General features: G+C 45.4%; 1 protein-coding gene across 2 annotated transcripts in view; it reads left to right on the top strand.

The window, feature by feature from the left end:
- The window catches only part of LOC142787060 (solute carrier family 35 member F1-like), a 103,194-nt gene that overhangs the window by 49,375 nt on the left and 30,310 nt on the right, over positions 1-23,509 (top strand). The window contains exon 1 of one of the 2 annotated variants that reach the window (XM_075884694.1): positions 4,910-5,147. The exons of the other annotated variant lie outside the window; for it this stretch is intronic. Within the exon in view, the coding sequence (XP_075740809.1) occupies positions 5,143-5,147 (5 nt within the window). The 5' untranslated portion in view covers positions 4,910-5,142. Of the gene's footprint in view, positions 1-4,909; positions 5,148-23,509 lie in introns of those variants that run through there. 2 annotated transcript variants of the gene reach the window in all.

Here is a 23,509-nt window from a genome sequence, read left to right as displayed (position 1 = left end):
TTGCGTTCCTACTCTCCCTTTTTACTGCCTCTGCACGCTTCTTTGAACGTGGAAGTGTTTATGACATGGTCCACCAAGACTTCATTGACGCATTTGCGTCAGGAAAATGACGTCGAAAAGTGGGCACGATCACATAGCAAAAACAAAAAAAAAAAAGGCATTGAAACCAAGACCGCTCCGTCCGGAACATATGCCAGGTGCGCTGTTCACTGTTCAATGGTCTCCTTTTTGTCTTTATTGTTTGGTTCAAAAGATCACTAAGAGCAAGATACACAAAAATACGTAAGTGACACGTTGATGCACTGCACCACGCCTACAGACTCATTACAAACGCGCTTTTTATATTTCACGTTCTCCCCTCACAGTGATCCAGTGTGTGGCGGGGTTGTGTCACTCTCTGGGAGTGGTAAATTTTTTTATCATTACAGTGACCTCCGCAAATAACTTCTTTAACGCGTGTTGCTGCGCGCCCGTCTCATCGGGCGCATTTGCAGTTGAATTGATATACTGTAAATGCCTGAACACAGCCTGAGGTGACAACCTTAGAATTAGCGTCGGCCTCACTCATAGGATTCATCCAAGGCTAAAATAGCTCAGCGAAGTGCGCTTGCCTCACCTGGCTGTGTAACATCGCCTTCCCAACTTACGCTCGCCCCGAGAAAAATCACGGCTGGGCTACTGGGGCGACACGACGCGCTTAGCGTTTTCCTCTAGTCGGGCCGTGATGTTCAACAACACCTTACCACGCCATGGCGTGGTGAACTCTGCCCAAGTTCTGCGCACAATACGCGATGCTCTTCAGGCTGTCACGTCACGTTCTGTGATAACTCTCTCGCTGTCACGTACTGCAGTTACCGCAATGTTTTGTTTAATTATATATATCATTTATCATCGACGTTACTCATCGGGATCGAGATGTACCACCAAGCATCAAAGTCAGTCCGTTAACTTTCAGCTGTGCTGTAACAGTCAAACGCCAATATAATTGTGCAAACTCCCTTACATAAATGTACAGTAAACATTGAATTAGTTCGGCAAGGGCGCGTTTTGCTTTCGTAATATACTAATTCGTATGGTGGAGGTACCAACCATGATTTTTTTTTCTTTTCGCATTTCCCCTGTGCTCTCGAACGTCAACAAAGTTCAGTAATCCAACCACACCATCTAACTTTAGGACAGAACATCACGAAGCATTTGTCTTCTCTTGAAATCCACGCAATTGCCTTTAATGACCAGTGCATGGTTACTTTCATGGTGGGGAGATGGAAAATCAGGTGGACACATGAAATTAAGAAGTTTGCAGGTACAACGTCATTGCAAAAAAGTACAGGACCAGGTTGATTGACGCAACAAGGAAGAGGCCAGCAAGGTGACGGTATTGCGATTGTCGGTCTTTCATGGTTAAACTACTGTGCTGCACTTATCGAAAAAAAAATTAAAAAAAGGTTAGAGAGAACACGTTATGAAGTAAAAACGACAAGCGCATGTTCTAGCAACTCTAGCGCAGTATTTTAATCATGGGAGAGACCTTTGTCCTGGAGTGGGCGTAGTTAGACTGATGATAATGATGACAATTAAGCGCGGGTGCTCTTGCTACAGTGAGCGAAGAACGAGTCCGTTTTAAGTGAGGAGTAACATGTCAGTAGCACTGCATATATATATATATATATATATATATGTATATATATATATATATATATATATATATATATATATATATATATATATATATATATATATATATATATATATATATATATATAGAGAGAGAGAGAGAGAGAGAGAGAGATACAGAAGCAAGGAAAGGCAGGGAGGTTAACCAGGCGCACATCCTGTTTGCTACACTGCACTGGGGAAGGGATGAAGGGGAGAAAAGAGGTTGTAGAGAGATAAGAAGGTGCACACAATCACGAGCACACTCGGGGGAGCACACACAGTCTACAGGCGGCCGCTCAGGTTTGTTGACTTTAAGTAAAGTAGGAGTGCTTTAGTCGCTTTCTGCGCAATTGAGACAGATGCCCAAGGTCCTCGAATTTTCGGCACACAAAATGTTCTGGAGTCAAGCTGAAATACCATACGGAGCTGGCATCGCTGTGTGTCGTAGCAAGCGCAGCTGCACAGGACGTGTTCAATGGTCTCTTCAGCTCCGCAGTAGTCGCATGTAGAGGTATCTGCCATACAAATGCGAAAGGAGTACACCTTTGTGAATGCAACACCCAACCAAGCACTGCATATAACTTCGCGCGAATCGCGCGGCCTTCATGGCGGCGTCTCCATTCATTTTCCCAGTCGCTTCTCTGCCGAGCTGTGTTCGCAGACCTGTACAGGAGAGGCTAGGAAGGATATACGCAAAGCAGCAAGAGAATACCCGGTGTTTTGTTACGTGAAAACTACACGCCAAAGGGAAGCGTGATCGATTAGAAGCGCACACTTATTCGACGATGCGGTGCTTCCTCGGATTGATAGCCTCGTTTCTTTCGTGCATCGCTTGCTCAGGTAGAACGTCTTGCAATTTTATCGCTATAGGCGGTATCACCTTAAGTGCAGTGCGCGCCCTACTTCACTGGACACATTATCCATCTATTCCTTTCTTGGTGAATGATGATGGCCGCCCGCATATACAGGGTACACAGACTTAATTAAAGAGAACGTTAGGGATTACCGATACGCGGAACGCAAAATATGCGGGTCGGGCAATTTCCTAGGGTTAGGTCATATTTTTTCCCGCTTTCATGTTTAATTAATTCTAACGTATCAATGAAGGGAGTATAACTCGATTGATATTTCACAAACTCTTTTTATTATATAACTATACGCATTTCGGTGCAATCGCAACGAAAAAAAATTGTTGCCGTTGAAATTGTGCTGTTCTTCTTGGTTGTCGTTTATCATTGAATTAAGATACAACCATCATTCTGCGAATGTGAAAACTCGCATTATGCCAGAATGCGTAGCGCCTGTGTCGAAATGTTCCCGCGTAAAGCGATTACCGTGAGTGGTGTTGGTTTACACAGCCGTTGCAAGGGTTATAAAGGATCACAAGTAGCTCTCTCTACAAAGTCGCGCGCACACACACACACACACACACACACACACACACACACACACACACACACACACACACACACACACACACACACACACACACACACACACACAAACATTGAGAGAGAGAAAGAGAGAGAGGGGGGTTGAATGATGTTTCGAGTAAACATGATAATAGGCGTGTCGTTTTTTTGCACAATGCAATACGCTTGATCAGCTGGCACCACGCCCGATGACAACAGCGCCTCCATACTGTCGTCCGGCTACAAGCCGTTTGTGCTCATCTCCATCCATTGTGGTCGTACACATTGATCCGCTGGTAAAGGGAACATACGAGTGTGTGACGGTCACTCTGCGCCACTATTGGTCGGCTGCTGCAACGAGTTTCACGCAGGCGCAATGAAAACCACGGCCGGCGTTTGTTTGTGCGTTCTGTTCGCTTCGTGGAATTTTTCATCAGGGCCACAAACGGTGGTGGATGACAAAAGAGGCCCATTTGTAGTGTGCGAAGAAGCTGTACGGAGCTCGTTTTCACCGCCGTCTGGCGGTGCGTTCACCGCCGGACAACGGTGAGCGCACCATTCTCGGAGCTCTGAACGCGGCCGCCCTGAGCTCCGATGTTCCGCTTGTCAGTGGTCCGCTGTGTATACATACCGTCGGCTGCTAATGTTTGCGGCACCTGAAGCACGCGGCGGAGCGGTAGAAAACTGCGTTGCTGCGCCGCCTGCCTTCGCACAGCACGGTGTCGAGTCTACCGGTTGTGGAATCTACAATTAGCTCTACAAACACTGTAAACCTTGTAACAGATGTATGCTATTTCGCGCAGCTATAGTAAGGGTTATGAAGTCTAGAACGCAGGTACTCTCAACCTAAACACCCTTACTATATAGGCACCCGAAATCGCATCTATTTGTGAACAAGTTTAGAGTGTTGGTGGAGCTCACTGAAAAGGCCACAGCCGGTAGGCTCGACACCACGCTGTGTGAAAGCATGCGGCACAACAAGGCACTTTAGCGCCGATTTGCCACACGCTTTAGATGCCACAAACATTCGCGGTTGACAGTATGCATCTGAACATTCCTCCCTACTTGAGATGCGGCTGATATAGAACTATCGACCTTGAGCACACCAACGCAACGCTGTTGTCCTTAAACTGCCGCAGTAATGCGAGTGGGCCTTCATCTAAAAAAGCTGACTCGAGAATGTACGGTTGTCTACAGAGATTCACGCTCGCATGTTCTGTAGCACGTATGCGCCTTATATATAATCACTGTCGTCATTAAAGGTCACAAACTGCAATAACTATTAAAAAAAAACTCGCAACAGCCAGGTGAAAGAGCACGTAGATGATTTACCATGAAGAGCAAAAGGTCCAGAACCAGAAAGGATAAAAAAAACGAGAAACAATTGCTACAACAAGGACACGAACATGCGAGCAGACGACTCTGTGAGCAAATGACACATGCGTTAGTGTCAACTGTTCACTCTTGCGTGTACGCAGCTCTCTTTTTTTTTAGAAGGCCTTGTGAACTAACATACTATACAAGCAATTAATAAGCAACCACCAACGAAACCGCCTTCAACATTAACAATAAAGTACGATGCACCTCTCCGCGCACGCTGTTAGAACACGCTCTGTTAATCACGCGACGTTGTCGGTGCGTGCGCTGATTAAAACTTCATTTTATTTTTCGCGCACGGAAGGCCGGCTTGCTGGAAGTGTGTGGCAACCAGGCTGAAAAGGCGCTTCGCGCAGCAACCCGTGAGTGCCTCGGTGGGAAAGCAGGCGCTGCGCGTTGGAACGATGACAAGTCGCTCGCCATATCGCGACGCCAGGAAAGGCGACACCCGAAAGGCATGACAGAGGTTCTAAAGTTCAAAACTTTGTCCGTCTATCCGTATGCTGCGGCGAATCTGAGCCACGTCATGTGGTAGCCGAGCGTCGCCTTGTGTTTGGTACTGTGCCCGAAGCGAGGTATACTGTAACAATATTTTCTGGATCCACGCCAGACTGAGAGGTAAGCGAGCGAGAAAGGAACGCTTGGAAGACACGAGCTGTAGGATGATGGAACAGACGTGTTCGCGTGACTTGCGTCCATGAAGTGAGTAAGAACATTTTGTGTTTGTGTGTGCGTGTGTGTGTTTGTGTGTGCGCTTGTGTGTGTTTCACAAAAAGCAGACAGCGGCCCGGAAGGCTTCCTGCACGAAGTGTTGTCGGAAAAAGCCGCCGCGCTGGGGTGTGGTAGAGATGCTCGGCTTCTCTCCCGAAAGACGCAGGTACGAACCGAGCTGTGCTGGTCCGACTTCGATGGAAGGAAAATAGAATAAGCCTGTGTACTTACTTTAAGTGCACGTTAAAGAATTCCTGGTGGCGGGAATTGTCAGCACCTTCCACTACGGCACGCCGCATAATCGTATCGTTATTTTTTGTGGATTGGTGCGTAGTGGAGCACCCTCCATCACGCACCAATCCACAAATTATTATTACACTTAGGTGTTGGTGGAAACGAAAGTACCAAGACAAGGCAGCGCGACAAGGCTGATGACAACGTTTAAGACATTTAGTGTAAGCTTTATAATTTAAAAAAAACAGAAACTAGCAAGAAAGGGCTTCGAAGTCGCACTATCTTGCGAGAAGGCGTTTATGGGCGACAGGTTATGTGCGGCGGTCTGAGCGAAAGCTGGAAGAGATGTAGATCCTTTTCAAACACTTCTTGGGTAAATTCTGTAAGCACACCGGCCGGGTACCCGTGGACTACTCCATAAATCATCATAACTTTTGGGTAGTTAGCAAGACGTTCACTATGCCGTTATTGGTCATTCTTCAGAGAAGCATGGTACCCGCTACACACTTGCAAGGGATTTCGTGCAACATTTTCATGCTGCGGCTGACGACGATGAAGAATTATGCCTGAAGCCAGTGATTCTTCGTTGGATCGTTTAATTAGAGTTTAGTACTTACCTGCCTTTTGTAATGAAGGTTGGAGCATTCGATGACCCACTCGTTACGAAATTTTCATGATGTGACGCCTGGTTGTTTCTTTGCTGTTCTAAAATGATTAATTACTGATGTTAACGTGATTTCTTTCCCTACGTGAAGCCTGCTTAGGGTCAGTTTGCAATGGAGTTTCGAAAATACCATGACACACACACAGAGAATCAACTTCATTTTAAAAGAAAGACTGGTGAGTTATTAAGGGATACTGGCGAATATCCCCGCCCAGAAAAGAAAAGTGGTGTAGCTCAATGGTAGAATACTGGGCTGGATTTCAGGACACAATTTTTTCAGGACAGAATACTGGGCTGAATACAGGACAGGATTTCAACAGGGGCATTCGCATCATGGCGGCAACGCTACTGTGAGTGGATACGTCTTGAGTGCGGTAAAATTGAATACGATACATAGTAGCAACGTTATGGTATAACTTTTACTTCTGCGTGCGTGTGTGCAAAGTATGCATGATAAAGCTGATAGATGAATCGTGCTGCTCCCTGGCGTTGCTGTGTGAGCGCTGCTCCTCGGCAGGAGCAAACGTGGTGGGCGGACCGATCATTGCCGCGGGCGTCTGCCAAAAAACTGGTTGACGCGTGAACTCGGATACAAACTCGTCGATTCTGAGGAGGCCCCAGTTCAACTCGGGACTGTCGTGGTGGCTGTGTGACCGTGAAGTGTTTGAGGTGGTGCATGCTAAGCAGTAGCTTACGTATAAAATAATTTGGGCATCTTGCGCCGCCATTGAATTGAGGTTGTGATAACCTATAGCTTCTTCCAGCTTTTCGAATTGGTCGTCTACTCGCCTACTTTGTCTGTTCCGAAGTGACGACCTCATGAGCTCTGTCCTAATTTTGATTATGCTAATTACCTAGCGTTTAATGAACATAAGAAGGAGCAGTTTTTTCTTAATTGAAAAGGTTTTAATTAAAACGACAAATTATCTCAGGTGCAATTAGCAAGGCCCTCATTAGTATAGATATATCTAACGTAATTATTTCATCCGGATACTAATTGTCATCATATTACTAAGGTATAATCAGCATGGATTTACATGGTACTCATGTATAACGCCGCATTAATCATTATGGTTTAGTTAGTGCGTCAACTAGAATATACTTTAGTTAGCATGGTTCTAGCTTTACATGGCTTCATTATCTTGGTCTTATTATTACGTGGCGTTGTTACCTCGATCTTACTATGACTTGGCCTAGTTTTTTTTTTTTTTGGTCATATCATGTTCTAGTCGAACTAGCCAGGTATGCCGCCCAGCCAAATAGCTAATTAGCTAGCCGCACGCTCTAGGGGACGATGAAAACAACAAGTAGGCACGCACCTACCGAGCAGCGCGCTAGAATGCACAGGCTGACCATGATGATTAAAACGTGGCCTCAGGTTTCGCTGCTGTCGTGATGTTGTGAGGCGCTCGGCCGGAATGAATCTCAGAGGCCGTCATGCTGATTATTCTGAAGCAGACTTCGTGCAGGCTATAAAAGCTTCAAAATGAATTTAAACGGCTCGTACCTTAACAAATATAATCAAGAAAGGCTTCTGACACATTTACCGCATGGGTGCACTTCCGCACTCATTGGAATGACAAACAAATAAAAGAAGATACCTCTGGTTTGAAAACACCGCCCATATTTGTCGACGCGATGCCGGGTTTCATCGTAACCAATGAAATGCAGCGCGCTGAGGGCAGGATCCGACTTTTTCGCCCTGTCGGCTCATTCAAAAGGGGGTGCCGCAAGAGCTCGGAAAAATTCCGCGTTTGGCAAAACTCTGCAGGGGCGATGCTGCATAGTGCGCTAGATACAAAAATAACAGTGATTTGGCAAGAAATTCCCCGAAAGAGCTGGTGGGGAGGCGGCGAAATCAAGGTGTTTTCTTATTTATTCGCGCCTGTGTTCAACAAAATATTTAAAGGGCGTGTGAACGGCACTGCTTCAGAATACTTGTAAGTAGACGGAAGTATAAATTTGAATCCAGGTAAAGGTAATAATAATGCTGGAGATGAGTAGATAGGAGTCGTCGACACTTCTATGCCAGATCATACGTCGGGAGCGACAGCGGATGGCGATACGCTTCCTCGGGTTCGGGGGTCTTTGGCCGCATCATTCTCCGCCTTTGAATGGTCCCGCTTTTGTTGTCTGCATTCGCATTGCTGTTCTCGACGCCTCTCCGCTTCTTGCTCGGCGTGAGTGCTACCCGCCGTCTCGCGTTAGTCATACTGCAGCAGCACCCCCACATAGCAAGCGCCCACCACTACACTCTTTTACATCCACTCTCCCCCCTCCTCTCCCGACCCTGTCTCTATTCCTGTGGACATACTGTGGACATCCACATCGATACGGGTGCGAGCCTCGCAGAGAAGTCTCCAAGAAGTCTCCAGGAACCTTCAAGAAGTGCTCCGCAAGAATATTCCATTGTGCCCTGAATTGCTGTCTGATTTCGCTTTACACGACATATTGTTTATTTCTTGTCTGCATACTTATGCCTAACGCTATTTTCAATTTACCAAACTAAATATAATTGATCAGACCGTTACGCAGTGGTTTCTTTCTTCATGTTCGCCATGTACCTTGAATGTTGATAGAACAGTCTCTAATTGTTTGGAAGTTTGGGCTGTATGAACTTCATGTGAATGTGAACTGTTGCAGCCTTGTCGAATGTGCCTGCCAAAAATGACAATCGATATTGTTCAACAACAACAGAAAAAAAAAACCTTACCAATACTGCTTCATGTGGTGGCAAACGTCGTTTATTGAATTATGCTTTATTGAATGGTGAATTGTTAATCGAATAGAATTTGAGCATCGCTGATTGGCAGCCTTTTCTGAGCACCTTTGAAGAAAATGTTGCAAGACCCTTTAAAATATTCGGGATTAGCATGAACTTACCGAAACATGTCTGTTTTCAACAAAAACCAAGCGCACACCATGTTTTCGAATGCACAAGCAGCTTGCGTGTGTGGATATCGAATATTATACCTCATCAGCTAATTGAGACGTGTCGCATACCGACTCCGAAAGCAAATGCTGGTGTAATGCTGCGCGACTGCATTCTCCCGACAGCTACGATCATAAGGCGCCCAACAATGCCGCCCAGGCTGCTAACCATCTTAGGTTCTTATTTACTGCGGCTAAGCCATATAGCTGCCATCTTTTCATTCAGTCCCGGTTCTTTGGGAGTCCTCATATGCCGAAGGAATATCATGCGAGCGTTGTGCAACCGCTCATCTTGGGCAATAATCTGACTGCAATAATCTCTCGCACGGGAACCGAGAATGCGCATACAGACAATAAAAAAAAAGAGATATCACTCTCACTTCGCTCCTCTTTTCCTCACATCAAGCATCGCGTTAATATAGCGTGGTGTCTATTTTCTTTTTGTCTGTTTGTTCATAGTGTGCCTCAGCATTTCCTCTTCTGCGCGCTATGCATCTAGGGTGCCGCATGCCTACGGGAACGGTGGTGATAGCTGCTGACGGCACTGCCCCCTAACGACTAGGATGACGTCTTTTGGTTCTCGCGGCACTGTTCTTTTTTTAACTGCGGGCCGTACCGCTATCTCTTCGGCACTCGGCGAAGCTCCAGTGACTAGAAGGGGCGAAGATAGACTAGGAGTCAGGCAGTTTGTGTCCTTATAGGACTGAGCTGTCTTCTGTTCAGCTCCGGAGTTATTTACGACCGGTGCCGGTGTCGTCGGGGTTTGCGCCACCTTCAGGTTCATCTCTGTACATCCGTAGAAGCGCCTGTGTTCATAGATGTCGTATAGACGTAGCTTTCCTGTTTGACTTTTTCACGTCGTGTTACTTTGTATGTCTTTCGCTGTTTACTTTGAAGAAGAAAAAAAAAAGAAACTGCTTGCGAGTGTTCAAAAATCTAGAGAGACTGTTGACGCTTGTCTTTTTTTTTTATACCCCCTAAAAGAGAAACTGCGGCTCTGCAAGCTCAACAAAGGAGAAGCAGGAATGTAAAGAGAAAGTGATTGTATAACGGGAGCGAGCGCTTTACGCAATGTGTACGTGACTTTTACTCCGCTGTAAAGAGAAAAAAAAAACACAAAGAAGGTTGTCGCTTAGAATGCCGGGAGAACAGAAAAAGCGACACACTCTCAAGTTGCGATTTCGAAAGCGATGCTTCTGTTAGGGCATGGTGAGAAACAGAGAGGGAAAAAAATAACGCGGAAATGCGCGACACGCATCTTTTTAGTAGTAACAGAAGAAGTCGTATATAAGACTGAGTGGCGGTTGATAGACGGGCGTTCTTCGGGGCGAAAGCAAGAGAAATAAATAAAAGCATCCAACTAGAAGGAAAGAGGGAGTTGGATATATGTGGATTGCGAAGGCTGAGTGCTCTTCGAGAAAGTGTGCTGTAGATATGTCGCTGCGAAAAACAAATAAATGAAAATATGGCGATCGACGTCCCTACGTGAGATGGATCACCCGCCATGCATGGGAGTATGCGACAACCGCGCCGGCGTTTACTCTCTGTCGTGTTCCTCCTTTCTTCTTACGCCAACTGTGTACTTTAGTTTCGGTCATTCCTTGTTGATTGTCGTGCGAGAGGCAAGAGGGATGCGCTGGTGTAGTTTTACTGCTGCAACGCTATTTGCATATTTGTTTACTGTTCATTCATTTATTTATTTGTTTGGAAATAGTAGAGTCCGCATTCAGCCACAAGCAGGAGGGGGTACGTAAACAGGAATAGCAAAATAATAAGTAGAGAATACACAGTGAGGTCGCCAAATGCGGTAAACTGTGTAATAGGATTCATTTGTAAATGAATGTAGCTCGAAACTTGTAAGCAAAAGATACATGCGCGGACAAGAGTACCTTGCCCCGCCGTGGTGGTCTAGTGGCTAAGGCACTCGGCTGCTGACCCGCAAGTCGCGGGATCTAATCCCGGCTGTGGCAGCTGCATTTCCTATGGAGGCGGAAATGTTGTAAGCCCGTGTGCTCAGATTTGGGTGCACGTTAAAGGACCCCAGTTGGTCGAAATTTTTGGAGCCCTCCACTACGGCGTCTCTCTAAATCATATGGTGGTTTTGGGACGTTAAACCCCACATGTCAATCAATCAAATTACAAACGTACCTTATATAGAACGAAAGCGTAATGTAGATTGACCCAAAATGCAGAGGAAGTGAGTCTTATTTAATTCGTGTTAATTGTGCGGTATAACGTTATACGTTAAAGTAAAAATAAAGATTATCAGCAATATGAATGAACGACTTTGAAGTATGGTCATTAACTACTTCTAGTGAATTGTTCTTCGAAGAAAGAGCTGCGTGAAACAAGAAATTTTGGTGCGAGTTAAGGTGGCTGAATGGTCGCCTAACTGTTTAGTTAAGGTCGTATACGATCAATGTGCGCGGACGCGCATATGGATCAGACGCTTTTCTAATGAGCGCTTTTACAGAAACATGATCGGTGGGATGAGAACACAATTAGTATACAGGCTACACCGCGAACTTTACGCTGCGCGCCTTTCACATTGATGCGACCTGAAATTGTAGACACTTCAATTCAGTGTCTCTGCAAATGTTGGCGCAGAAAGAGCTCGGCGCTAACGGGATTACTTTCCTTGAACGATATCACGTTTCATTCACTTAGCCTCAATTTTGAAATTAATCCATCAATCAATCAATTCTTCAAATTGTATAAACACCAAACATGGCGCTTTTTTTTATTCTATGGATTCTAACCATGCTGAAACAAATAGCGTTCCAGCATGGTTAGAATGACTTAGAATGGTTAGAATGACTGTGGGGTAGCGCTGGTAAATATTTTTAAACAGAAATACGTTATTGCTTTCCAACGTTCGAAATCTAGCGAGTGGAAAAGCCTCTTTAACCGCTATTCATAACGAAAAGTGCGGTTTCTTTTCTAACGGTGGAACTGTTTAGAAATAATGGAGGCGGAAATGTTGTAGGCCCGTGTGCTCAGATTTGGGCGCACGTTAAAGAACCCCAGGTGGTCGAAATTTCCGGAGCCCTCCACTACGGCGTCTCTCATAATCATATGGTGGTTTTGGGACGTTAAACCCCACATATCAATCAATCAACTGTTTAGAAATAGCATAGCAGCGTGACGCGTGAACAGAAACGATTATCATTGTGAACACATGCGCTCTCTGTTTCGTCATCTTCTTTTCCTTCGCTCGCCGTACGCGCGCGTCGATTCGATAAACGTGGGAGGCGATAACTCTGATGGGCGAGAGAACAGGCACCGGAAGATAACGAAAGACAAGACAAAATGAAGCAAAGGTAGAGAGAAAAAGGGGAAAAATTCCTGGCGAGACAGGTCTTGAGCTCACGTATCCACGATCAGAAGGCGAGCGTGGTTACCATGCATGGGGTTATCCAGGCGCGCTCGCTGAATGTAGTCTGGCCCGGCATAGTACGGTAGAGTATAGCAAGTGGGTGGGAAAGGAAAGTGAAGTTGTGGAGGAGGGAAAAGGGGAGGGGAGAGACTACAGCATAGCATAGAAAAACAGAAATATAGAGAACGAAAGAGATAACGGGAGAGAATCAGAGATAGAAAAGAAATGTAACAATACGTAAAGAAATCGAAAAAATGAGGAGGGAAGCTGAAAACAGAGCAAAAGAAGGAGAGAGAGGAAGGCAAGAAATAAACAGAGCAAAAGAACGAAATGGATATAGGAAGAGAGAAATATAAATAAAAAGACGCAGGCATGACTGAACAGAAAAAACAGAAAAATAAAAACAAAGAAAGGAAGCCACCCAGGTTCGCAGTTTCTTCATACCTGGCACCACTATTGATTGATATGTGGGGTTTAACGTCCCAAAACCACCATTTGATTATGAGAGACGCCGTAGTGGAGGGCTCCGGAAATTTCGACCACCTGGGTTTCTTGAACATGCACTCAAATCTGAGCACACGGGCCTACAACATTTCCGCCTCCATCGGAAATGCAGCCGCCGCAGCCGGGATGCTAACCTGCGACCTCCGGGTCAGCAGTCGAGTACCTTAGCCACTAGACCACCGCGGCGGGGCCTGGCACCACTATTAAGAAGCAGCTTAAATGTTTAGTTGTTTTTTTTTAGCCTGGAATGCATTGACTTTACATCCGGGAAGCTGGTTGCGGGGACGACGTTTGTTACCACACTTTCGAAGCAAGGCTATTTCGCTCGGTGACGTGATGTTGTTTTCATTAAGTGATTCATCAACGCTACAGGAAAAATTCTTAGGTGTTTTCTTAGTCCTCAATACACGTATATTTATTGTCGCTTGGGTCTGCTTAATTTTTTGCTTCCCACAGCCCGAATGCCACTGCGGTGAAACGGTTACGAAGCTCGACTGCTGATTCGAAATGTCGCGGGTTTGATCTCAGCTGTGGCAGCCACATTTTATATGGATAAGATAGCGCTAGAAGCCCATGTTCTTAAGTTTAGGTGCACGTTAGAGAACCACGAGAGGGGGAAATTTACGAAACCACCCCTACGGCCTGTTTCGCGCTTTTGGCGAATAAAAGTGCTATAATACATGACACCCTTCTTGAAACGGTGAGAAACGCTGCGAGAAAACTATTGACATAAACTGCCGCACTCTCCTGCGGGATGTGAATGCGTTACTTGTCGCTAGTGCCGCTAAAACATGTCTGGTTAGTGTTTGCCTTCATTGAACGCCATTCCAGTCTGTGTTACGTTCGGCCATGTTGCGCGCGCATTTAAGTTACCGTTGTCAATAATAGTGCAGGTACTACCATAACAAAAAAGACAGGCTAACCGACAAGAAGTCGTTTCAAGCCATATAGTCTGAGGAGATAACCGCTGCCGGACCTTATCGAATATATATATATATATATATATATATATATATATATATATATATATATATATATATATATATATATATATATATATATATATATCGATGATGATCGCAGGTTAGACTTTTTTTCTGTGCTCTTTGGAAGTCATTGTGCACCGAACCGGAGCTGCTCTCGTTTATCCGGAGCACTTTCGGCGCTAACTGCCTTAGCGGCCGTTCATTATACTTTACAACGAAGCGAATCGGAAGGACGTTGCCGGAGGTGAAGGTTCTCCATGCTTGCTCGAAGGTTCGGTATAGTATCGCCTCCCTTTACAGCAGTTGGACAGCCATCACCTGCAGCTTTTTGTTTTTTTTAGCGTACGATATCCACGCTCTTTCGTCATTTTTTTTTTCCTATTGCGTCTTACCGTTCGATCGTAAAATTAAAAGCCACTGTTTGTAACTTTCGAAGTGAGCGTGCGCATCTTACACGTTTAAGCTGCTTTCGGGCGTTCCCCAAGTGATGGCGCACAGTGGTCGTTAGTACGATTCGGTGCATCGGTAATGAAGGTGGTCGCATTGCGAAAGTATACGCCACTCTGAATAGTTAGTGCCATAATTCTCGCGGGAAGGCTTGGAACACGAACAGCAAAGCTGGTTTTGTTTGAACCTCTCATGCCTGCTGTCCGTGGCAACGCTTGTGGGCATCATAAGCGGGTTTACGCCACAGACATTCGGTAAGTCCACCTCCTCACTGGTAGTCCGCTAAAAAATGAAGGCAACTGTTGTCTCAACAAACGATCGTGTGTACCACAGAGCTCTGTGCGACTTCTCAGAAAGTTATCATTATCATAAACGCGAACGTATCACAGGAATGGGGTAAAGCCCCGAGACGCGAATGCCGCTACATAGGAACATGGCAACAGATAGCATATCAAATTGTGTGCGTATTACCGCAGTCACACTAGTGCAGCGTGATACTTTGTGGTTATAGAGTGCGGAAGCTGTACTACCATCTCGAAGCTTGAAGAATAGTGTTTAGTAAAATAGCAGTGAAAAAAAAAAACGTATCCGAAAGACTTGATAAACATATAAATGCGTCAACCTGACGAAGCGCGCCGCCAGCTTCGCTGTTTCAGAGGTGTCTGAAAATAATAAACGAATAATTGGTTACAAAAATGAATGAAAAAATAAATAGCCGAGAAATAGAAATTTACAATTATCTGTTTTTAGCTCCAAGTCAATACATATTTGTACGAATTTCTCAAAAATAAAGCTTTTTTTCAGTTGCTGAAAACTTTTCTTGATTTATTCGTTGGCGATGGATTCGATCTTGAGCTGTAAATTTTTAGCTTGCTGGTTTGCTGAACTGATAGATCAACCACCCTGTAAAAGCAATGGTCCTCCATTTGCTCCCGAGACTAGGACGAGTTTTTCAGCCACCAAGACACATCTTTCCCTATAATCGGTATGGCTTTCCGTGTGGCCTCGTGACACAAACGGGTGGTTTTCAATTTTACCTTCTTGACCCTTCCACAACCTTGTTGGAATCCGCAGAGCTCACTTGCTAACAAAAAGCCTGTAATAAAAGACAGGTTCATGTAAGCCGTTTACTTTACGTTTTACGGTTCTGGGGACTATCCTTTCGTTGAATTTGATGTGATTCAATTCCTTAAATAATTTTTCTTTGAATAGATGGGGTTTAAGGTCCCGAAACCACCATATGGTTGGTTATGAGAGACACGGAAGTGAAGGATTCTTGAAATTTTGACCTCCTGGGATTATATCACGTGAACCTAGATCTAGGTACACGGGCCTCGAACGCTTTCACCTCCTGTGTAAATACGGCCGCCGCCACCTCGATTCAATCTTGCCAGCATCAGGTCAGTAGTGTACCACTCACTAGAAGACCGTGGCGAGTGATGGCGTTCATGTAAACTTCATGCTCAAAATCTGCACTGGCATATTTCGCAGTTGAATTATCATTGTATATGAATGCGAAAAGGTAAACACATGCAGGGGTGCTGAAAAGTTTTCGGGTTCGCACAGAGGGCGCAGAGTCACAGCGTTGAAAGTGCGCAGTTATTCAGTGCAATCCATTCTGAAACAGATGCTCTATCTACGTTGCTGTTTCATCTCTTCTAGTTCGTTAAAAAAAAAGAAACATGTTATAGGTGTTCAAAACAGTTTTCAACCAAATGTGTGACCTCAAAATGTAGCCACAATGTCTTTCAAGTGTTTTGAAGTTAGGAAACAAGCCCTAGTTGGAAGGGACCAGGTCACATAAATAGCGACTGGTGGTAAATCATGAACACAAGGTCTTCCATTCGGTAGACACAGCTTTATATTTGCGCAAAATCGTTGTGTTGTTGTGTCCCAATTTTATTTAAAATCAGGCTGGAAAGTTTTACATCGATTATTTCGCTAGGGAATCAGGTATTTAGATCTACAGTTACAAAATGCTGTATAAGAGCTTACCTTTGTTTGCGTGATTGTGGTATTTTGCGTCAATTAAAACTAACCGTAATGTGTTTCGGTGAAACTTTGTCAATATTTGTTTCAAATAAATCTACTGTTGTGTTTTAGGGCTGTTCTGAAAATTGTTGACTTACTGTTTGAAAACTATTCGAACAGCATTCGATTAGTATTTTCATTCGATTCTGTGGCATCACTATTCGATTCTGTTTCAAACTCCACTTTTCGCACACGCCTAGTTTTATAATTAGGCTGTTTGTCATTTGTAGAGATGCTGGCCGCACACTAATTGGTAGTTGTAATGGACTTTACGATAAATCATTTCCTCGATGAGTTGGCAGTTTAGTCCCCAGCCTGGCCAATTTGCAAGCCTGAATGATGAATGCGCGCGAGTTTGCAGCCAACGCCGGTAATGCAATTTGTTACAAACCGTGTGCGCTACACAAAAACTGTGCAAGTATATATATTGAATTAAGCTGCGCAGGCGGCAAGCTTGCACGATGTGGTTGGTTCGCGCGGTTGCCGCGTTAATAACTCCGCCGCCGCACTGCAACCGCAAACTTCTGATTGCCGAGCGCGATTGCAGACTCGGTACGAGTATTGATTGGTTAGTGTCCTGCGAATCCCCGGCATGCGTTCACAGAAGATAGGCAGGGTTTGTGGTGACAAAGAGGAGCGCCGAGCGAATCATCAATGCTGTTCCGGCAATTAGTACACAGCTTCACCTACGTTCCATTCACCTGTATCTGTCGCACGCACTCCGGATTAAAAGCGCTTGCTTCCTCCAGTCTGAGCGTCCTGTAAAGCGCGTGGTAGAAGCTCTAGACATGCTTAGAATGCTTAGGTTGAGAAGATCTCATGAATAACAGCGTACTAAAGGAATAAAGCGGGAAATCCTCGCCTTGATGTTTTGTTGCGCAGGTAGTCCAACAGGCAACGGTAACAGAGAATTTAGGTGTTCATGGTGCGCTTAACGCTAAAAAAAAATGAATAGGAAACCCTCACAGGGTCTCTTACGTATTCGCCAAAGACGACTCCATAGCAAAAGTCATCGTCTTTTTTTTTTTTTTAGCCTCAATTTACTGATACTCCCCTACCCTTCTCTGGATGCATTCTGCCCCATCTTTTAAGGACAAGGGTAAGATTGTTATCTTGAAAACTAGCTTTTTTCTCGTTATTAGTTTCACTTCTTCGTTGCCTTGCATAAACCAGTATTACCTCAGTTCTAACTTACGGCTCCTTTCCCTTGGCCCACATCGTTTCTAGTTTTGCTTACCCAAATGCGTCTCTTGTACGTCTTGTATATCCCGATTTCTCTTGACTTGCTTCTCGCTGGCTTCCTATTACGCGTTTATACTTCGGTCTTCATTCGTTGTTTCTTGTTTGTTCTTCAGTCCCATTTCTCTGAACAAGCACCACTCCACGCATTGCTCGCTGAGTAAGCGGAACACGGTAATCAGACAGGCGCGTTCCCACGCAAAAGAAAAGGAACGCAATGAATGGTCGGTTCTGTGTTCATTTGAAATGGAGATCCCATCTCAACGCGGGCTGGCTGCTCGCTCCGTCGCTTGCGCCACTGAGAGGAGAAGCGAGCGGGGTAGATTAAAGCCCTCGCGAAGCCGAGCGCGTTTCTTTCTCTTCTTCGTATTTTAGTCCTTATTTTGATTCTGGCATTTCGTTGTAGATTTACGCGAAAAAAAAAAACGGGTGCGAGCGCTGAAGACCGAAAAAAAAAAACAATTGAAAGAACAGTGGTGGCGAAGCTATAGACTCCAGCTTGTCGCGGGGAAATCGCGAATCCCGACGAATGCGCGGCCGAAGTCATGGGTACACGCACCTCATTCGTTCTTTTATCTTGCCCGAATTATTCCGCCTTTTCTACACTGCCAAGCTCGGTGCACAATCCGCTCAGATTCTCTTTTATTTTTTTTTTAGTATTTGTGTCGGTTTGGAGTGAGCCGGCTGCGAGCCGCCAGTGAGCAGGGCAAGCATGTAGCTTTTGCACTTACCTTCCGAGGGCTTTGGTTGGTCGCCCTCACAGCATTTGTAGGGATTCTTTTTTTTTTTTACGTTTTGTAACCTCCCTTGAATCTCGGCTGCTGTCTCGCGCTAGCTTTCGCTCGAGATTTCATTATACCGCGATTTTGGTGTACTATGCGCGTCGTTTAGGTGAAAGTAACGACCCCCCCCCTTTATTTTGTGGAGTTGAGTTACGCAGTTGTCTGAACCTGTTGCTTATTAATGAGTTGGTTTCAGTACACTCGTACAATTTGTGTAGGGCTTCGTGCCTGCAGGTTGTATGACACTACGTAGTGGAGTGCTCTAAAGCGGTGCGGTGCTGCTGACGCACGTACTCTATATTTCTGGTACTCGCGTGCTTCAGCGATCTTGGTGTTCTCTTTCGTTCTTCTTTCTCTTGTGCCGTCTATGTTTCACTTGTCTAGTTACATCCAGCGTATTTAAAAAGAATGAACACTTACCGATCGGTACGCTATGAAGCCTCAAATTATCCCCCGTCAAACACACACACACACGCTAGTGTTGTCAAACAATTTTTGAAAAGTACCCACGTCATGGTCAGAGTTACCCTACTTTATCATGCATAATTCTTAACACGAAAGTGTTTTATGCCGGGGTCCACTACAGCTCCGATGACGTATTTCCGTTACGGATATGACGTTGTAAAATATATACTAAAAGATGGCGAAGAAAAAAAAACGACAAGGAAAAGTTTCGCAGCGGTGCATCAAACCCGCGACCTCGCGTTCCTTAGCACGCGACGCTATCCACAAAGCCACAAAGCGAGCCATCTACACTTAGTTAACGGCGAGCAGTCATTCATATGCACCATGTACCACTGGGGGTCCTCTTCAGCGCGTTTTCGTCATCAGTAGTGAGATGGCGCGACTGACGCGCGTCGGGCGCGCGCGCTGAAGGTCGTCGTGCTCCACCACTTCTCGCGCGGCTGTGGGACCCACCACTTTCTCGCAAGCACCACCACCGAGAAGTGGTGCTGCGTGCTAGGCCACAGTCACATGACGGGTTTAAGTGCGTATAGATGCTCTTCAGCGGGGTGGCACACTCGCGCGCGCGCTTATCTCAGGATTGGAGCGCTTTGTACTTTTTGTGCTTCCTCCGCAAGTTAGCTTTGAAGTTACAGTAGTGAAAGAGAGCACGACCATCAATGCGCTCGCTGCCACGGTGGCGTCTACGAAAGCAGCGTGCTGCTCACAAACGAAGTAAGAATGGTGACAGTGTTTGGCGCTCGTTCTTTGTATACCTGTGCGTTAATTTCGTGCGTCTTTCTGTTTGAGCAGTGTGATCTGAGTGTTGCTTCTGCACGCTCGTCTTGTGTACGCTCATTTCATGCGTGATCTCTGCTTGAGGTGTGCGCTGCAAGTTCCGAGTTTAGTGTGATGTGCTGTTTAGTTTAAGTTTAAGGTTTGGCTTTAGTTTAGTTCAATGATTAGTTTAAGTCGGTCATCCAACTGGGTGCGTGCTAGGTCACTAGCCCACATGAGCGCTTGGGTTTTAGGGACAGCATTGGAGAGGTAAGCAGGTCGGTGACAGAAATAAATCAAATACTTCTGTTTGAACATGTTTCAGTTTAGTGTTATACCGATTCTTAGGACGAGGGATCAACCATGTTTTTCTTCTTCTGCGGTGACTGTATTCATTGCAGCGCCCTCCAAAGATTAGCGTATTACCCTTCGAGTCTGCGCTATGCTGGAGACAATTTATTGCAATTATATGGACATTTTCGGCTGGATTTCGCCGTCAATGTCGGCGTGTTTGGCTTTATTCAAAGAAAGATTTAGTTTTCAGATGTATTCAGGAATGTTACTTTCACGGATGTCGTATCAACCGTTGAGCTCTTCCGGTGATCGATGGCATTCGAAAAGTGAAAATTATCTTACGCTCGATAAGAAAATCGTATTACCGCCCTACTACCCCAGAAAATATACCATACAAGTGTGGCAATTATCCTATGGCTGACAACCCTAATGTGCGCTGATTCGCATTGGCTTGTGCGCATGCTCCTTCAAGGAAAAAAGGCCGTGCACTTGTAAAGCTTTATCCAATCAGAGAGAAGGGCTTTGGCAACAAACAACGAGAGGAACAATTCCGCAGTGTATTGTTTCTCTCCTGTGTCCCGCAAGTGATGCTTAACTCGTCGCCTATAACCCCTATTGTTTTTCCATATTTTTCGTTTCTATTTTTATTCGGTATGTCTGCTTTATTGAAATGTCACCGCTGTGGCCGGGAACTGATCCCGTGACCTAATGTTTAGCAGCATACATCATCAGCGCAACTACCAGGGTTAAAAAAAAGTTAACGGTTAAACATTACTGAACGGACGTCAACATTGGCGCGTACTCCAGACGGCTGTCATGACACGTCCTGCCAGTGTCCACGCCTTGGAAGCGCATTGCTAATTGTAGGGGCATCACTATTTATTTTGTTGTGAAGGCGGTATGCCGTCACGCTTCCGTTTTCTGGGTGGGGTCTCTCCGGACTTTTTATGTTACAAATGTGTCAAAACTGCACAAACTTATTCCAAGGCACCGAGAAGTTCAACGAGCATGAACTGGACCCTCGCGAAGCGTGTAGTACAAATGGACACATCACATTTAAAGCCGATCGAAGCAACACGTGATGTGGGACAGCCTTTCGTAGTTGTCGTATACAATTTTAGACGTGTAGTCTATATGAGCCATGTATACCATGCGGTAGACCTTATAGACCTTATGTGACCCCAACTGCTTTGCACCCCTCTCACACGGCGTTTCCTTAGGCCTTGTCGTTTTGCAACACCCAATTAGCGGATTCTCAGGTTATCTCTGGCTATATTTCAACATGGTGTTGGCATCACTGCACCCTGTTGCAAATAACGCTCCCAGGTGGCCAGCCCTCCCTCCCTTTAAGCACACCACCTAGTTCCCCTCCTCCCCTCCAAAGAACAGGTCAACGCACCTTTCCTTCACAAGCGTTTTGCCGCTGTAATCCCATGTTTGCCGCCCATCTAATTGTCTTGCTGCGCACAGCTATGATCGTTCGCACTGCCCCAACACGCGGTTGCGTTATCCTTCGTGTTCCGAAATAGTCGGCCGTCCCGCTAATCTCTATGAGCCAGGCTGTGCGAGTTCTTGCATGCATGACGCGGGCCCGACTTGGTCCCTCGGCACTTAAGCTGAAAGGAAGTAGGCGCGAGCGAAAGCGAGAGAAAATAAAGCGTGATGAAAAGATGGAACACAACAAGAGCGAGCAGCGGAAACCTAGTGAGGCAATGGTTTGCAGTGCTCCTTTTTTGTACGTGTAATGGCATAGTCTTTCTGCGTCATCTTGGTGTATTTCTGTTTTATTCTTTAACAGTGCCTTTGCTGCCTTCAAGAAAACATGACGGACGGGCAGCTGTGCAAACACAGGCTTCTTTGTGTAGCGACGATGACAACGTTCGTGTGGCTTTGATGAGCGAAAACTTGACGATCAAGCTACATCGAGGAAGTGTAGAGACGGGAAAAACGCTGAACTTGCAGCTGAGTTAGATGGGCATGAATCCATTCGATGGACAGCAACCGCGCATGTACGCGACAGAACCAGTGTGCGCCTTGCGAGAAACGTGCTTACAAAAATTGACTATAAAAAAGTACCAGGCTTGCACAGAACGCGCATCACCGTCATAGTGAAAGCTAAAAGCCTTTCTGGAGCCTTTTCAAACACGTTTAGGGCAACTAGTATACATAGCACACTTGCACGGTACCCACTGCCCTGTAAATTAATTGATTGATTTGTGGTGTTTAACGTCCCAAAACCACGATATGATTATGAGAGACGCCGTAGTGGAGGGCTCCGGAAATTTTGACCACCGGGGGTTCTTTAACGTTGTCCTGTAAATTAGCCCCGCTGTGGTGGTCTAGTGGCTAAGGTACTCGGCTGCTGACCCGCCGGTCGCGGAATCAAATCCCGGCTGCGGCGGCTGCATTTTCGATGGAGGCGGAAATATTGAAGGCCCGTGTGCTCAGATTTCGGGGCACGTTAAAGAACCCCAGGTGGTCGAAATTTCCGGAGCCCTCCACTACGGCGTCTCTCATATCATATCATATCATATCATATCATATCATAATCATATGGTGGTTTCGGGACGTTAAACCCCACATATCAATCAAATCGGTGCTATAAATTATATCCAGCGTCTACTATGCTATTATTCTCCATTTGTCGGAGAAGCGTGGTATACCTGCCATGGACTTGTAAGGCATTACGGGCATTTTGTTCTTGTTGTGGGTGATAACAATGAAGAATTACGTGTGAGGGTTCTGTAATTAGTTGGAGCAGTCAACTGCCTACACTACGCAGTTCACATTGTATGATGCCTGGTTGTTTTTTTGCTGTTCTAAAACGCTTTATTACACATGTTCACTTGATTCCTTATACATAGAGCCTGTATAGGGTCATTTTGGAATGAAGTGTCAAGCACCGATAGACGAAGCTGCTAAAGTGCGCTGTGATGTTTAAACTATTGACCCCGTGCCGCAGTGGCTTACTCTTCTGAACGCTTGTGTGTGTTAGCCCGATTTTCGAAATACCTCTTACTGATTGAAACAATGTGGGCGTCCTTTAACTTGAAATAACTCTAGTGTGACGAACTTTGTTGTGCACATCTCGCAACATTTACAACTAGTGATTCAATGCAATAAATAAACAAAAAGCACCAGCCTACCTCAATGGTAGAACACAGGGGTATCACATAGAGGACCCAGGTTCCAACCTGGTTACATCGCCTATTTAGTTTCTTTATCTTATGTCGCGCGATAGTGGTTACGAACACCAGCGGTGGCCGCGACGGACAGCTGCGGCACCCTTGTTGCGATCTCGATTAGCTTTTGATCTAAAACGAAAAAAAAACAAGATTTGTCTTGACACTTACTAGTTGAGAATTGAAATAAATATGAATGTAGGCACTTGCAGAAGCTGCGTCTTTCTTCGTGATAACGTACTTAGCCTGAAACCACGCATAGTGTGAGCTGTGATGATGGAGAACGAGACTGGTTGTTTTTTATCTCGTTCAATTGACAGCATATAAACAATATAACATGTGCTTAGAGGTGGTATTGGTTTAAAACAATTCCTAACTGTATTAACTAATCAAGAAAGAAGACGTGCTGTTTCAGGTACTCGAGTGTTGTGTAAACCAGTGTGGAAATGGATTCTCATTTTC

Source organism: Rhipicephalus microplus, unplaced genomic scaffold (assembly GCF_043290135.1).
Source record: "Rhipicephalus microplus isolate Deutch F79 unplaced genomic scaffold, USDA_Rmic scaffold_43, whole genome shotgun sequence".
NCBI classification, from domain to species: Eukaryota; Metazoa; Arthropoda; class Arachnida; order Ixodida; family Ixodidae; genus Rhipicephalus; species Rhipicephalus microplus.
The sequence above is the reverse complement of the archived record's forward strand: the minus strand, read 5'-3'. Positions and strand labels throughout refer to the sequence as shown.